The sequence below is a fragment of the Pipistrellus hanaki genome (genome assembly GCF_964339955.1).
Source record: "Pipistrellus hanaki genome assembly, chromosome: 6".
Classification (NCBI taxonomy): Eukaryota; Metazoa; Chordata; class Mammalia; order Chiroptera; family Vespertilionidae; genus Pipistrellus; species Pipistrellus hanaki.
In genome coordinates, this window is record NC_140508.1 from 74,487,760 (window position 1) to 74,504,179 (window position 16,420).

Genomic DNA, 16,420 nt, shown 5'->3' on the forward strand with positions numbered 1-16,420 from the left:
GAGGTGACGGCGAGGGGCGGTACTTCCGGGTCAGGTGGGCTGGCTGCCTTGACCTTCCTCGCCGCTCGGCCATTTTGTCCCAGTCCGTCCGAGGCTGCGGCTGCAGAGGAACTTCTAGGAGCTGCCAAGATGCTGTCCGTGCGCGTCGCCGCGGCCGTAGCCCGCGCCCTCCCTCGGCGGGCCGGCCTGGTGAGCGCCGGGCACCGGCGGGAGGGGGCGGCCCGTGCGGGCGGCGGCGGGCGATGGCGGGCGATGGCGGGCGCTGGCTCGGGAGCTCTTTCTGCAAAGGAGGGCGAGGGGCTGTGGCAGGCGCCGCCATCTTGCACCGCTGGCTGCTCGGCCGGGCCCGGCTGGACAAGGAGGACGGCGGAAAGGCCTTTGTGTTCGCCATCCGTGCGAGATGGTGCAGGGGGGTGCAGGGGAGACCGTGACCTTGATGCTGTGCAGCGACGGGGCCCCAGGAGGATTCCCTTCTTTGGTTGAGAGCAGCTCGCGAAGGGCCTGGGGAAAGGTCAGGGCCTGGGCGCTAGCTGTCCGGAGCCGGGGCGGAAACGGGGCGGCCGGGCCCTGCTGGTTCTCCGGGGCCCCCTCGCTGAAGGTCAGAGCGAGCCGCGAGCGCCCGGCCTGTGAAGGTCATGCTGCCCGGAGGTCAGTGCAGAGGGGAGCGGTGAATGAAGGGGGTTTTCTGGATACGTCGGTGGGCGACCTCTCAGTGCTGATTACTGAAACGATGCTGAAAACCCAGCACTGACGCGGGTCGGGTGTGCATTTCTTGTGGCCCGTGCCCTGACTGCAGGGAAGCCGGCTTCTGCACTGGCCCAGGCCAGCGGGAGAGCTGGCTTTGTGCTACCTGGACAGGTTGTAAGATTCTGTCCTTGGGGAATTGTGAGGCAGTGATTGAGGACTCGAGGAAAATAGAACATAGGTTGGGAAATACCTGTAAAGGTCAGTGACCTTCATTACTTCTCTCTCATTCAGTGAAGAGCATAACCCTTGCTTAAATCCTATGTAAGCGCTTTTACATATATTTATTTTTTTTCCGTCTTAAAAGTAGTCTCAACCTGAAGGATGAAATAGACATACTGCCCTAACACAACCGCTGGTAGCATAGTTTCTAATCAAATTTCAACATTGGCAGTTTTTTGTTTTCTTGATTAAAAACAAGTATTTTTTTATTTTATTGATTTCATAGCGGAAGGGAGAGAGATAGAAACATCAATGATGAGAGAGAAGCATTGATCGGCTGCCTCCTGCACTCCCTACACTGGGAACCAAGCCCACAATCCAGGTGTGGGGCCCTGATCAGGAATCCAGTTGTGACCTCCTGGTTCTTAGGTCGATGCACAACCATTAGGCCACGCTGGCCAGTATAATTCATATCTTAATAGATAACTTGATTAAACTAAGCTTGCATTCAAGCTAGCCAGTTTTATAAAGGCCCTTTCAAAAACCAGATTTAAAAAAAATATTTTTTTGCCCTAGGTCTCCAAAAATGCTTTGGGATCATCCTTCATTGCTACAAGGAATCTCCATGCCTCTAACACTCTTCTTCAGAAGACTGGTGAGTCATTATTTCTAAATCTACACCACACTTACTATCTTCTCATTAAATGAAAGATAAGTTACTAGCTGCATAGTTGTTGCAGGCATTTTTCCCTACTTGTTAATTTTTCTCAATTTTAGTTACTGCGGAACCCCAGATTTTTTTTTCTTTTTCTAAATATATTTTTATTGATTTCAAAGAGGAGGGGAGAAAGAGAGAAACGTCAGCTAGAGAGAATCATTTACCGGTATTTATCGGCTGCCTCCTGCACACCCCCTGCCGGGGATCAAGCTGAAACCCGTGCATGTGCCCTGATATGGATGGATTGAACTGTGACCTCCTGATTCATAGGTCAGCCACACCTGCCCGGCAGAACCTCAGATTCTTAACCCACAATGTGCCATTTACCATGTTGGTAGGTGTGCTTGTTCTAGTGAAATGAACTACAGTTTTATATAGTTCTCTTTTGACGTTAGTACAGCTTCTGATAATGTCCCCTTGGGTGGAAACAGAATGTGCACATGTCAGGTGGTGGACACACTTTCTAATCTATGAAAGATTTTTTTTCCTCTCCTAAAAAGAATTACAAAAAATAGCAGTTTTACCTCTATATTTTTCAAAGGCAAATAGCTGCTAATCTATGAATTTGCCCTTGCAAGTTTATTTTAAGGATATTTTAATCTTACTAGTTTTTTTTATCTGTCTTGTGAAGTTTTCTCTGAATCACTTGGGTTCTTTTTCATAGGTCTCAAGCTTTTTTGAATAGAACTATATATATATATTGCATTTTGGAGTATAATTTGATCATTATGATCAAAAAGCTATATTATTCATGTTGTTATGAAAATAGGCTTTGAAAAGAAACTGGGGCCAGATTATTATTTGTAATGAAATTGCTCTCAATAGGCACTGCCGAGATGTCCTCTATTCTTGAAGAGCGAATTCTTGGAGCTGATACTACTGTTGACCTTGAAGAGACTGGGCGAGTGTTAAGTATTGGTGATGGTATTGCCAGAGTACATGGGCTGAGGAATGTTCAAGCAGAAGAAATGGTAGAGTTTTCTTCAGGCTTAAAGGTAAATTATAAAATAGTATTTTGCTGTTTTAGGGTTGTTGTCTTTGTTTAGTTATTCATTTAGTAAATCAGATTATGTCATTCCTCCCCCCTTAATTTTTAATTAATTAATTTTTTTTTACTTTAAATCTCAATCTACCTCAGGGTTTTTGTGGTCAATGTCATGAATTTATTTTATTTTTAATATATATTTATTGATTTCAGAGAGGAAGGGACAGGGAGAAAGAGAGAGAAACATCAATGATGAGAGAGAATCATTGATCAGCTGCCTCTTGTAAACTCCACTCCCCACTGGGGATGCCCGCAACCAATGTGCATGCCCTTTACCAGAATCAAACCTGTGACCCTTCAGTCTGCAGGCTGACGCTCTATCCACTGAGCCAAGCCAGCTAGGGCGTCAATGTCATAAATTGTGAAAATAAATTTAAGGGTTTTATTCTAGAAACTGATACACAAACTGTAGCCATTAGCTCCTAAATATATAGTTTAGTAAAACCCAAATTCTAAGAAGTTCAAGTCTGTTCTTTGTAGCTGTGAAGATCATTTTATATAAAAGCATTTGCTAACTTTAAACTCATTTAATTAAATTAATAAATTCATTTCTGGTGGAAAGTTCAAAGTCACTGACTTTGTATTTCTGGTAAGAGTAGATCTATTGGTGAGAGGTGAGTTGCTGATATCGCTATCATAAGTTCTCTGATTATATAAGCCCACTTTCTACTAGGTTAAGCCTAGTTGGCCAGTCCGGTGAGAATTAAAAGTTGTAGGAATCATAGTTCTCTGAGGAAAGCAGAGCCTGATGTCTAGATAGACCAGGGGCAGTAGTACACAAATAGGGAAAAGGATCGTCTTGGTCCTCTTGCTATTATGGAAAAAGAGCCACCTAATGTACAAGACGAATTGTAGAGTCAAAAGTTTTATCAGTGTCTAAAAATTTAACCTCATTTATCTCAGTGTGTGTATCTTATATGTCTTTGAAAGCTTAGGCTGAAATTAATGAGCTCTCGAGTCTCCTTTTAGCTTTTAAGAAGAGTCTTAACCCATACCATCCAATAGAACTTTCTGCAATGACAGAAATATTTGGTGTCTGCGCTGTTTAATGTGGTAACTAGTGTATGTTTGAGACTGTTGAGCATGTAAAAGGTAGCTGGTGTGACCTAAGGGACCACATTTGTAAATTTGACTAAGTTTAAATTTAAGAAGCCACATATGGTTAGTGACTTAATATTGAAATCAGATTTAGACTAAAGATCCAATACCTCCAATAATCTACAATATTCCTCTGTATTCTAGGCTCGACCTAGTAGAAAGAAGTGGACGTATATCATCAGAGAGCTTATGATAGCTACACCAGATCTTACATTACTGACCAGACTGAGTTCCTGAAATAGCCTTTTTATTTTGATTTAGGGACTGTAAAATTTTACCATTTTGAAATATGGTTGTAATGACAAATGACCCAGTTCTATTAGGAAAATTTTATCTTGATTGGGTAGCTTTTAATTTCACTTTCCATTAACCTGACAATTACAGGTTTTCGTTAGATAATTAAACTGTTTATAGAGCTTCTTATAGGTCAAAAGATGTAAATCAACTAAGTCTTAAAATTTCCAATTGCGCTTGATCACTGTTTCATATTGATCACCCAGCTCAAAAACTATGGTCAAAGGAAATGCAGTAGAAAAATCTACCATGTTCAATGTCTTTCCTTCCATGTGCTCTTTAAGGATGTGATAAGAAGCAAGTCCTTATTTAAAAATTTTACTTATTGATTTTTAGAGAGAGAAACATTAATTTGTTGTTCACTTATTTATGCATTCATTGTGGACTCCTGTATATGCCCTGTCCAGGGATTGAACCTGCAACCTTGACATATTGGGATGAGGCTCTTAACCAACTGAGCTATCTGGCCAAGGTGCTATTTTAAAAGTCTTCACCAAAGAAGATTTTTTTATTGGAAAAATACTTAAGAGTAATCCAAATCTAAAGAACAATACTGCTTTTCCCCCCTATAGCTATTTTCATATCTTGTAGTGTTTGGTATGTGGGGAGAAGAGCCACTCGGGTTCATTGGTGTTCAATTGTCTTTCATGTAGGGTATGTCTCTGAACTTGGAACCTGACAATGTTGGTGTTGTCGTGTTTGGGAATGATAAACTAATTAAGGAAGGAGATATTGTGAAGCGAACAGGAGCCATTGTGGATGTGCCTGTTGGCGAGGAGCTGTTGGGTCGTGTAGTAGATGCCCTGGGTAATGCCATTGATGGGAAGGTAGGTTTCTCATTCATTAGATGTAGTTCCTTTTTGATGTGGTTGTAGTTTCTAACAAATATCAAGACTGATTGTTCTGGGGATTCTTTTTATCATCAGGGTCCAATTGGTTCCAAGATCCGTAGGCGAGTTGGCCTGAAAGCCCCCGGGATCATTCCTCGAATCTCTGTGCGGGAACCAATGCAGACTGGCATTAAGGCTGTGGATAGCTTGGTGCCCATTGGTCGTGGTCAGCGTGAACTGATTATTGGTGACCGACAGACTGGGTAAAGACTCAGTAACTTGTTAACAGTTCTAACTAAAATTGTCTCTATGAAAAGATTACTGTATAGAGTTGGAATGGTAAATGCTTTGGATATAACAGGGAGAATAAAATTTGATGTGTGGATTAGTTGTAGTGAAATTTTAATTGGGAAATTTTTTGAAACGTTTAGCTAATATTTCTGTTTACTTTTGCTTTTTAAAGCAAAACATCAATTGCTATTGACACAATCATTAACCAGAAACGTTTCAATGATGGAACTGATGAAAAGAAGAAGCTGTACTGTATCTATGTTGCTATTGGTCAGAAGAGGTCCACTGTTGCCCAGTTGGTGAAGAGACTTACAGATGCAGGTATTAAAGAATTTTAGTCCTAGTCCCATTATTGTTACCTGGGAGTCCTATAGCTGCCAATCTTAGGATAGTGTCTACTTAATGAAGGCTCATTTTAATTACTCTCTAATGAACTCTATACTAATATAATCAATAAATAAAAGAAAAATAAATGTAAAAATTAGCGCAGTACAATAAATTTTAAGGTTTTATTTTTTTTTAAAGTAGAAGCTGTTTGACTCAGATTAATCTTAGTAGTAAATCACTCAGTAAAGCATTTACATAATTTTTATTACAGTAGCCTCTACTTTAGAAATCACAATATTAACAACCTTGTAAAACAAATCTGTGTTTTTCTCAGATGCCATGAAGTACACCATTGTGGTCTCAGCTACCGCTTCTGATGCTGCCCCACTTCAGTACCTGGCTCCTTATTCTGGCTGTTCTATGGGAGAATATTTCAGGGATAATGGCAAACATGCTTTGATCATCTATGATGACTTATCCAAACAGGTCAAAATAATGTATTTTTAGACTCGATATGTTGCATTATGTGACCACTTCTGCCTAACAGGTGGATTTCATAACCCTTTTCTGTACTATAGGCTGTGGCTTATCGCCAGATGTCTTTGCTGCTGCGCCGACCCCCTGGTCGTGAGGCCTATCCCGGTGATGTGTTCTACTTACACTCCCGTCTGCTGGAGAGAGCAGCCAAAATGAACGATTCTTTCGGTGGTGGCTCCTTGACTGCTTTACCAGTCATCGAAACACAAGCTGGTGATGTGTCTGCTTACATTCCAACGAATGTCATTTCCATCACTGACGGACAGGTATTCTTATGTTTAATATAAATGGAAAAGCTCAGGGTGATTCCAATGTATTGGTTGAGAATAGTAGTTCTGAACTGATTTTACTTTTTTATTATGGAAATTTTCAAATGTATGCAAAAGTAAAGAGGATAGTATTGCAAAACCCCATATATTTTTCCATATATCAATTCGTAGTACAGAGTACTTTATTCTTGCTTCATTTATACCCCTGCTGTCCTTCCCCCTGCATAATTTTGAGCAAATCCCAGAGATCGTTTTCACTTCACCTGAGTATAATAATAAAAGCATAATATGCTAATTAGAATGGACAGCCGAACGACCTTCTGGATGTCCTTCCTGACGAAGCTGCAGTGGTGGGGGCTGAGGTAGAGGGGTTAGGAGCAATCAAGAGGCAGAGTGGTTAGGAACCAGCGGTCCTGGATTGCGAGAGGGTGCAGGCCAGGTTGAGGGTCCCCCCCTCCTCCCGCATGGATTTCATGCACCAGGCCTCACATATTTTAATAAAACGTTACCTTTTTCTTTTCATGTCACGCACATCTCCCAATCGGCAATGAAATACATAGGCTTATATGGGTTGTGAAAGATTTGAGGAGCTATTTACCATAAGATAGCATTTAGTATTCAACGTTTTTGGGCTTCAGTTTTTCAGCACAGTGTCTTAATTTTGAAATGTTGATTTCTAAGTTTGCTAGCGTGTGCACTGTCCTTACATTGTAGATCTTCTTGGAAACAGAATTGTTCTACAAAGGTATTCGCCCTGCCATTAACGTTGGTTTGTCTGTGTCCCGTGTCGGATCTGCTGCTCAAACCAGGGCCATGAAGCAGGTAATTTGAATCACTTTTGGGGAGAGGTATCATTTGGTTAACATCCAAGAGTGTTTGTATAGTGCTCTGTGTCATCGAGTGAAGTACTTTTGTATCGTAGGAGTTAACCAGTTCTATATTTCAGGTGGCAGGTACCATGAAGCTGGAATTGGCTCAGTATCGTGAGGTGGCTGCTTTTGCTCAGTTCGGTTCTGATCTTGATGCTGCCACTCAACAACTCTTGAGTCGTGGTGTGCGTCTGACTGAATTGCTGAAGCAAGGACAGTATTGTGAGTTGCTCTCTATTTGGTCACACAGTGGGAATGTCACCCAGCTTCCTACATGCTGTTATCTCATCAGAAATGCTGCCTTTTGAATGCAGTTGATGCCCAGTTTAATTAATCAAAGTACAGACAGTCCTTATCATTTAAATGTAAATGCTATAGACTTAATAACCAGCAAAACTTACTAAATATGTTTAATACCTTTTGGGGAATTAAGACTTACTAGATGCTCCTCTCACCCCACTATATGAGTGTAAAATTTGGCCTATTTAAAAGTGTTATGCATTTATCTTGTTGTAAAAATTCAGCAAATTGTTTATAACCAAAATAATTTAAACGCTGTCAGGTGATACAGTGCTTGTGGAGAATGCCCTAACATTATATGTTAGGACTTGCAAATATAAGAAAATTGCTATTTCCTGGGGAGGGGGGGAGGGGGGATGGAGTTTCTCACTGAGAACGTGAGAATAAGTGATAGGAAGAAACTTGTTAATGGAGGAAAAAGTAAGTTTCTCTGACTTTGATAACATGGTATTTATGTGAACAACTCACTGGCATCCTTTTGTTTCTCTGCAGCCCCCATGGCTATTGAAGAGCAAGTGGCTGTGATTTATGCCGGTGTAAGAGGGTATCTTGATAAACTGGAGCCCAGCAAGATCACAAAGTTTGAGAGTGCTTTCTTGTCTCATGTGATCAGCCAACACCAAAGCCTGTTGGGCAATATCAGGTATGAACACAATTGTATGAAGTCTTGCTAAAATTCTTTTGTGCTTTGTACTTAACCTAGTCAGTGAATTTTTGTTCTTTGTACTTAACCTAGTCATTGAGTTTTTGTTCAGAATTAATGATCTTTTCTTTCCAAACAGGACTGACGGAAAGATCTCAGAACAGTCAGATGCAAAGCTGAAAGAAATTGTAACAAACTTCTTGGCTGGATTTGAAGCTTAAACTCCTATGGATTCACATCAAATACCAGTTTGGTTTTGTCATTGTTTCTTCTAGTAATCAGTCCATTTGTAAAAGGTTTACTCTCATGTTCCAGATGTACAGAATCACCTTAAAAATAAAGGTTCCATATTGCTTGGTGGTTTTCTGTAGTTTGAATGATTCCTTTAAAAGACTTGAGATTGCTATGAGGAATTGGTAAGCATTGCTTCGTTACTTACTTTATTTGACTGTTATTTGACTGCTTAAAATAATTCACAGCTAAGTTCTTTGCAGATTCTAGAGTGCTTTGTATTGGGTTAAACAGAAATTCATTGACTTGGCAAATTGAATAACAGCTTACTCTTGCCCTCTGATGTTTTCGGACTATAGCCTCTGCTTTACCAGGTTCTGGCCCCAGATCTCATCTGGCTTTAGCTAGCACCGGGTTTACACGTCTTTCCTGGATGGGAGGGATCAGACTATGGGGAATGAAATAAAACATATTGTTATTGAGGATCAGAGAATTAATTGAATTCTCTGGCTGACTCCATCATCTCATCAGTGAATACATGAGAAAGATCTCTCTTGAGGTGCTTTGCAGTCTTGGGGAGGTAAAATATCCATGAGAAACAGAAATTAGAGAACATAAGGATATATCATGTTATTAAGGACTAGTTTGTGATAAAGTTGACAAGTTCTAGTTCAAGAAGTGGGAAGACACTAAGGGCCGGAGAAAGGAGTGATGACCAGAGGAAGCATGACCCATAGCCTGCAAAGCGTGAGCTAAGATCCGGTGGCAGGACAGAAGAACCTGACTGGCATGGGGTGGGGAAGCTGTGGAATGAGATGGGAAAGGTCAGGATAGGGCTGCCCCTGAGGATCAGCAAAGCAGATGCATGTAACTGACTTTCTGCTTTTCTTCCTCTCCCTCAAATTCTGCACCTGTACTTAAAATTGCAGCCTTTAACGTGATGGCTTCTCTGGGCATGTTCAGATTCCTTCCAGATTCAGTGAACACTAACTGAGCAGTTACTCTATGCTATTGGCTATGTGGGAGGGAGGGGCCGGGCTGCAGTGTCTGTCATGGACTGGATGTCCTGCTGCCTCTGCCTCCAGCAGCAGTGTGATCCCAGGCAGGCCACCCCACCTTGCTAATCCTCCATGTCCCCATCTGCTCAGGGGCTGGTAATCCCGATGCCCCACGGTCATGAGGATTCAGTGAGGTCACTTGTGAAACACCTAGCATTGTGCACCGCACACAATAGGTATTCAGGAATGCTACCCGCCACCTTGTTCTCAGAAGAGGATCACCACAGGGTAGTGCTGTCCTTGAGCTTGCAGTAGTCGGCAATCATGGGCTGTCTTTAGTTCTAAAAGCTTAGTGGAGATTGTACCTTTCCCCTAGCCAGGCCATGGGCCTGGCCCAAAATACCAGGGTCTGCTTTCAGCCGAAGATCTCTAGCCCAGTACAGTAACAAGGGTCCTCAGGCTGACAAGAGGCTTGGATATTCATCCCCATGCCTTTGATTCATTTAAAAAAGAATTGGACTAATTTTTGCCTGGTAAGTATGGACGTTCAGAATATGGGGGAAGGATGGAAAGTGCAATAGCCTATCCTAACCATAAACATAACTCTAACCTAACTACTACTACACAGAGGCTTTTAGGACTGAATTCGTTTTGTTTTTAAATCCTCACCCGAGGCTTGCAACCAGGGCACCAATTGGCACCAGCAGTTCATCCCAGTAAACCCCCTGAACCTGTCTACAAGAGGCCCCCTTTTCTCTGATTTCTTAGTGAGCCAAAGCAGCCAGCCTACGCTCATGTCTCCACTTAGTTCCTTCCAAGGCCAAATAATTTTAAAAACATACATCATAATATATCGAGGCGATACTTTTAAAAAATCTTTATTGATTTCAGAGAAGGGAGAAGAAGAGAGAGAAACATCAATGATGAGAATCATTGATTGGTCGCCTCCTGCATGATCCACATGGGATCGAACCTACAACCTGGGCATGTGCCCCAATTGGGAATCAAACCATGACCCCTGCTCCGTAGGTTGATGCTCAACCACTGAGTCATGTCAGACGGGCAAGACAATTCTTCATGGGTGGACATTTCATTGCTTCGAATCTTTGCTAGAATAACCATGCTGCTATGAGTTACTAATTCATACATATTTCACTTTGCACGTGGGGGAATATATTTGGAGGGCAAATTCTTCAACATGAAAATGTTGGGTCAAAAGATAGGTGCATTTAAAATTTGGATGACATGGGCAAATTTCTCTTTACCAAGATAATCAATTTTACATGCAAGAGTGTGTTTTGGCCAACACTTTTTGTTAGAAAAGATTTCTCTAAGGAATTTAGAAAATACTTCTGAAACGTTATGTTAAAAAACCAAGACTCCAAATTTTATGTACAGTAAGAGCTAAACTATGCAAATGTATATTCTTGGAAGAGATTACCGTATTTTTCCGTGTATAAGACTATTTTAATCTAAAATGGTTAGACTGAAAATTGAGGGAGCCTTGTGGGTGCTTAGCTGCCCATCCCTTGTCAAACAGGCTTCCTCCAATCACGAGCCTTATTGTTACTGACGTCAGCTGATGCCGTAATTGGAGGTGGAGAGTGCACAGATGCAACAGGGACAGTAGCGTTCTGAGCCCATAAACATCAAAAAAGAAAAGGATAAATACCAGTAATGATTGATTTACTCTGCAAAATTCAAACTGAATGTAATCAGCTATGCAAAAAGAGCATGGAAATAGAGCTGCAGAGAGACAATTTGGACCTCCTCCCATTGAGTGTATGATCAGACAGTGGAGAAAACAAGAACAACTTAAGATGCCAAAAAAGAAGAAGGCCTTAAGAGGAAAACCAGCAAAATGTTTAAAATATTGATTTTTTAATTTTGGGTTGGAAAAGTGGGTGTCTTATACATGCAAAACTGTCAAAATATCGGTTATCTTAAATGTATTGACTATTAAATTTCTATATTTCATAATTGCTCTAGTAGTGTTATTTAACTTTGTTAGTAAAGTGTCCCAAATTTATCATAGACCATTGTATGTAGTACACATTTTACTTGCCTTTTCAATCAATACCTTACCAGGTGATGAGCATAAACGGTTGAGGAAGGCAGCTTTGACAAAAAATTTGCAATTTTCAATCTTGCCACCAGATGGTGGTAGAGCGTTAGAATTCAAGGATCTTTGAAGCCTACGTGGGCTTCAAAAATCAAGCACAATGTACCACAAAATTTTTTTTTGACTTAAGACTTTAAAAAAGTATTAAAAGTTAAAAGTTAGACAATTGGAATTGTCTCCTAAATATTTGTTCCAAATCTTCAAAACTCAGGGAAAGCCTGACTGGCATGACTCTGGTTGAACATGGACCTATGAACCAGCAGGTCAGGGTTCTAATCCCCGGTAGGGCACATGCTGGTGTTGTGGGCTCCATCTCGAGTGGGGACTGTGTAGGAGGCAGCTGATCAATGATTCTGTCTTATTGATGTTTCTATAGCTCCCTCTTTCTTCCTCTCTAAAATCAATTTAAAAAAAACTTCCAGGAAAAGTTTGGTTCTGTCTTTGGCCCTTCAATTTCTTTCATCTTCCCATTTTGCGCTATTTCTTACCAGTTAGGCTGGAAGTAAAGGAAGTGCTGCCAGGCTTCCTTTCCTCCCAGCCTAACTGCTTTCCAAAGAGATGAAAGACCAGATGAGCAGATGCATGTCCTTGAAGTCACCCAGGCTGGAGGCTACCTCTCCATCCTTGTGTTGTGGGACTGGGGGTGGCATTATCAAGCAGAACCTTTTAGCTGTCCTTCAAATCTCAGTCATTGCTCTTTCACTATGTCTGGACAGAGCTATAACCTCTTAAGAGGCGAACACTTGCCTCTCTAGGCTTTGTGTTGTGCGCTCACTCTTGGTACCCTTGATCTTCACCCTTTCCTCCTTGCGTGCATCTGCTCCAGGAGTGCCATTGGCTCTGGCCCTGTTTGGAAGGGCGGAGCTCTCCATCCCTTAATACACTGTGATCTCCGGCTACTCACGCGGCCTCTCTGGGCTGCAGTTCTAGCTTGGGCCATAGCGTGCCATATTACCACAAAGCAGGGATGGGTCCGACTTGCCCTGGGACTATGCTTTTATGGGGGTGTTTGTCACTTAGGAGAGTGGAGGAAGAGGAGGGAAGCTCTGAGCTGCTGCTGGAGTGGGATTGGAGGAGAGGGAATCGGGTCTTGAGAATGGGAAAGGGTCCTGGAGGAGCTGAGCCCCTGGCCGCCCAGTAGAGACCCCATAAGGGACCTAGAGTCAAGGGGGGAGGAAAGTATTCACGACCTTTCCACGACCGTTAGACTAAACGGTGCCCCGGGGACGGGGTGGGTGATTTGCACGGAGCACCTCGCGTCCTGAACACGACTCGCTGGAAGCGCGGCCGCCCTCTGATCGGCGGGGACTCCCCCGCCACCGCGAGCCCGGATTCTCTGCAAGGAGTTCGGTCCAGGGAGGAGGGGACTTGAGGGCAGGAACGGAGCCCACTTTGGGCGGGGAGGCTCCTTCCAATCACCGGGGGCTTCCTGGAGGAGGGGGCAGCTAGGTGTGGCCTGGCGCCGCGGGGTGCGTCTGGGTCTGTCTGGGTCCGGGATTCTGTCCCGCGTGGCGGGGGCGGGGCGCCTCGAGGGGCGTGGCCAGGGCGGGCGGCCGGCCGGGCGGGCGGGGCGGGCTTCGGGCGGGTGAGTGTCCGGAGTCGGACTGCGGATCGCGGCCGTGACCGTGCGCCGTCGCCGCTCCGCTGCCCTCCGCACCCGCCGCGGCGCCGGCCATGACGCCCTCCCTGTTCAAGGGGAACTTCTGGGTAAGTCCTGGGGGCGCCCCGGCCCGCGGGGACCCGGTCCCGCTGCTCCAGGCAGAGCCGGAGCGGACCCAGCCCGCAGCGCGGACCAAGTCCCCGGGGCCGGTCTCGGCCCCTGCAGCGCGTGCTCCCACGGCCGGGTGCAGCCCGAGCCCCTAGAATGGGGACACCCACCCCTCGTCTTGCAGATGAGGAAACCGAGACCCAATGGGAGGACCAACTCGTCGGGGGAGAGAACCGATGGCCCCGGGGGCTGCGCCGTGAGCGGATTTGCGGGGGGGGGGGGGGCGGGGGAGGGCCTGGGATCGGGGACCTGGAGTGAGCTTCGCCGGCGGGCAGCGGCACCCCTCTCCCTTCTCTCACTCCCCCACCCCCCATGGTCTTTTCTGGTCCTTGGAAATACACAACCTGTCAGCGCCGCATTAGCCCCCACTTCCCCTGTGGACCTTAGAAGGTTCTCTTGCAGAAGCTTCGTCCCCTCAGGCACCCCGTTTCCTGAGCCCCTTCCCAGGCCTTGGCCCCAGCCCAGAGCAAGGCTGAGGCCTGTGAGACCCTGCGGGCTGGTGGGGGCATCCAAGCCCGGTAGGACCAACCGAAGCCGGAGGCGGCAGGTCTGCTGTCCCCACCCTCTGCCCAGTCTTCTCCTTCCCCGGGGGCCCTCAGGGTATTATCCCTGGTCTAGAGGAACCCGGCTCATCCCGTGAAGGCAGTGGCGGGAAGCCTGCACACCTCGGAAGTTGACCTGTAGCTGCCAAATTGCTCCAGCTCCTTCCTCAGGACCCTGCTTGCCCCCCATTTAACGTCACAGCTCCCTGCCCCCCGTGGAGGGCTGCTGGGTGGAGAACCCCGGCTCTGTGGCCTCAGGGACAGTGTATGCCCTCCCTGCCTTGTGAAGTCCCCTTTCCTGGGGTTTTGAGGTCCGTGGAGCTGCACAGGGAGGGTGAATGACCTCCCAGCAGGCGCTGGGACGAGTCCTGGGAATTTTTTTAGGTAGAATATAGATGGGACTTTGGGGTCCCGTGACAGGCATTGTGGGAAAAAGCAGGGCAGAGAGACCTGCCTCCCCCTTTCACCCCCAGTTTTCAGATCTTCACCCAGATGTCACCTCTTCAGGGAAGCCTTTCTTGATTGCACCCAGTAAGCTCTGTCACCTGCTCACCTGGCACACATTTTGGCCCTTCTTGGCATTGGTTAGTTTAGAGTTTTGAATCCGGGGCCCGCAAACACGTGAACGCCTGTGGAGAGGTGCTGTGCTGGCTCCCAGTGCCCCTGCGCCGTGCGGGGGCTGACCTACAAAGAGTGCTCCGCACATAGTTGCTGAATGAGTAAGGTGGATCTGTAAGGCGGGCAGGGCATGCGATGAGGTAAGAGCTGCAGCCTCCGTCCTCAGAGCCCTCCCAGGCCACAGTAAAGGAGACGCCCAGCTGTTCCAGAAGCATCCTTGCAGGCGTGGTTAGGGGAGGGGACAGAAATGAGGTTTGGGTTGGGACTTAGAGGTCTGGGGGAGAAAAATTTCCAGGCTGATGCTGTCAGAAGGTATCTGAGATCCTCAGAGATAGCTTGCAAAGTTTATCTTCCATCTCTACTTTCCTAGGACACCTTACATAAAATAATAAAAACAATAATAGCTGTTATTACCGTGCACAGAGCCCATTCTAAATGCTTCATACACACTACTCATTTAAGCCTCACAACTACCTTGTGGTGGTAGCTTACTTACCATCCCATTTTACAGATGAGGAAACTGAGTGGCAGAGAAATTAACCAACTTCTCAAGGTCCTGTTAAATAGTGGAGCAGGACTGCCTGGACAGTGGTGTTCAGCATGCGTGTCCGTCCCAGCATAGCTGTCTGCTTGTCTGTCTTCCATGGCAGTGCCAGAGGAAGTGGGTGGGTCACCATTGGACCTTCATTTGCATATATCTTTCTCCTCCCGCTCCGACCATGAGCTTCTGGGGTGTCCCATCACCTGGGTCCCCAGCACCTGCCGTAGTGCCTCCTTGCATTGGATGCTCAGGAGCCAGGCAGATGGGACAGCCAGCCAGGACTTGGGAAGAGAGGGGCAGAAGGGAAACTACTGGGGACCTCAGAGACCGCCTTTGAGGCTTTCACACTCCCTGGGGGAGGGAGGCAAGGCGGTTGAGAGAACTGAGTGGCTGGCAATAACTTGCGAACGGTGAACAGGAGAATGAGGTGCAGACCTCAGAAATAAGGAAGTTAGAAGGAGGAACTGGTTTGTGGAGAGAGGAGGAGGAGGAGGAGCAGAAGTGATACTAGCAATATCTAACCACAGGAGTAGTGCTGGTGAGGACCCAGGCCAGCGGCATCCTGAAGCCGGCGCTCCCCCAGCTCTCAGCCCCCAGCACGGTGCCAGGATGTGGGAGGTCTTAGAGATGTGATCCGGGAAGGGGATAGGCTACCAGGCGGCAGGGTTTGGAAGTATTTCAATGTTTAAACAACCAGGATGGTCAGCATTCTGGGTTTGCGGGGTTGGTAGAGATGGATGGTCTTAGGCCCCTGGAAATGATGTCCAGGCGAGAGAGTGCATGGAATTGCATGAAGTACTGAAGTGGACAGCAGAATCTCCGAGGTGGACTGGCCGGGTTCAAATCCCGGGTTTGCCCTTTACTAACTGGGTACCTTAGGCAGTTACTTCAAGCCCAGCCTCAGTTTCCTGTCTATAAAAATGGGGATAGCCCTAGCCGGTTTGGCTCAGTGGATAGAGTGACGGCCTGCTGATGACGGGAGGGTACTGGGTTCAATTCCAGTCAAGGGCATGTTCCTCAGTTGCAGGCTCCTCCCTGGTCCTGCCCTGGTCGGGATCATGCAGGAGGCAACCAATTGATGTGTTTCTCTCACATTGATGCTTCTCTCTGTCTTTCCCTCTCTATAACTCAATGGGAAAATATCCTCAGGTGAAGATGAATGAAAAAAAAAGGGGGGGGGGAATGGAGAGAAGGGATAATAACAGTGTCTACTCCATAAGACTGTTTTGAGAATGCAGTGCCTGCCACATAATGAGCACCTGTGATTATCAGCGATTATGAGCACCGAGATAACCATTAAAGGAAGTGAGCCACAGTCACTCAAATGAGGAGAAAGAACAAAGTCCCCAAAGAAGCAGGAGGAGAGAGGAAAAAGAAAGACAGGCAGGGCCGCAGGACTACAACCAGGAAAGAGCCATCGCAGGCCCAAGAGCAGAACAGTCCATCAGAACTGAGGGGCCGGCGTCAAATGAG

At 45.8% G+C, this 16,420-nt stretch overlaps 2 protein-coding genes across 2 annotated transcripts in view; both read left to right on the forward strand.

The window, feature by feature from the left end:
- The first annotated feature begins 24 nt into the window (after positions 1-24).
- ATP5F1A (ATP synthase F1 subunit alpha) lies at positions 25-8,487 on the forward strand. The gene is made up of 12 exons (XM_084888226.1): positions 25-189; positions 1,483-1,561; positions 2,450-2,619; positions 4,715-4,888; positions 4,988-5,154; positions 5,355-5,503; positions 5,844-5,995; positions 6,088-6,312; positions 7,030-7,137; positions 7,262-7,406; positions 7,977-8,127; positions 8,267-8,487. Exons 1-12 carry the CDS (start codon positions 130-132, stop codon positions 8,346-8,348), a joined length of 1,662 nt encoding a protein of 553 aa, XP_084744352.1. The 5' UTR covers positions 25-129; the 3' UTR covers positions 8,349-8,487.
- A 4,515-nt stretch (positions 8,488-13,002) lies between these two features.
- PSTPIP2 (proline-serine-threonine phosphatase interacting protein 2) overlaps positions 13,003-16,420 on the forward strand; it is a 50,053-nt gene continuing 46,635 nt past the window's right edge. Inside the window, exon 1 of the mRNA XM_084888384.1 lies at positions 13,003-13,185. Within this exon, the coding sequence (XP_084744510.1) occupies positions 13,153-13,185 (33 nt within the window). The 5' untranslated portion in view covers positions 13,003-13,152. The remainder of the gene's footprint in view (positions 13,186-16,420) is intronic.

Coding starts and splice junctions, on each gene's coding strand:
- ATP5F1A (XM_084888226.1), top strand. CDS start 130: ATGCTGTCCGTGCGCGTCGCCGCGGCCGTAGCCCGCGCCCTCCCTCGG. Junction 2,620..4,714: donor AGTTTTCTTCAGGCTTAAAG/GTAAATTATAAA, acceptor TCTTTCATGTAG/GGTATGTCTCTGAACTTGGA. Junction 7,138..7,261: donor AAACCAGGGCCATGAAGCAG/GTAATTTGAATC, acceptor TCTATATTTCAG/GTGGCAGGTACCATGAAGCT.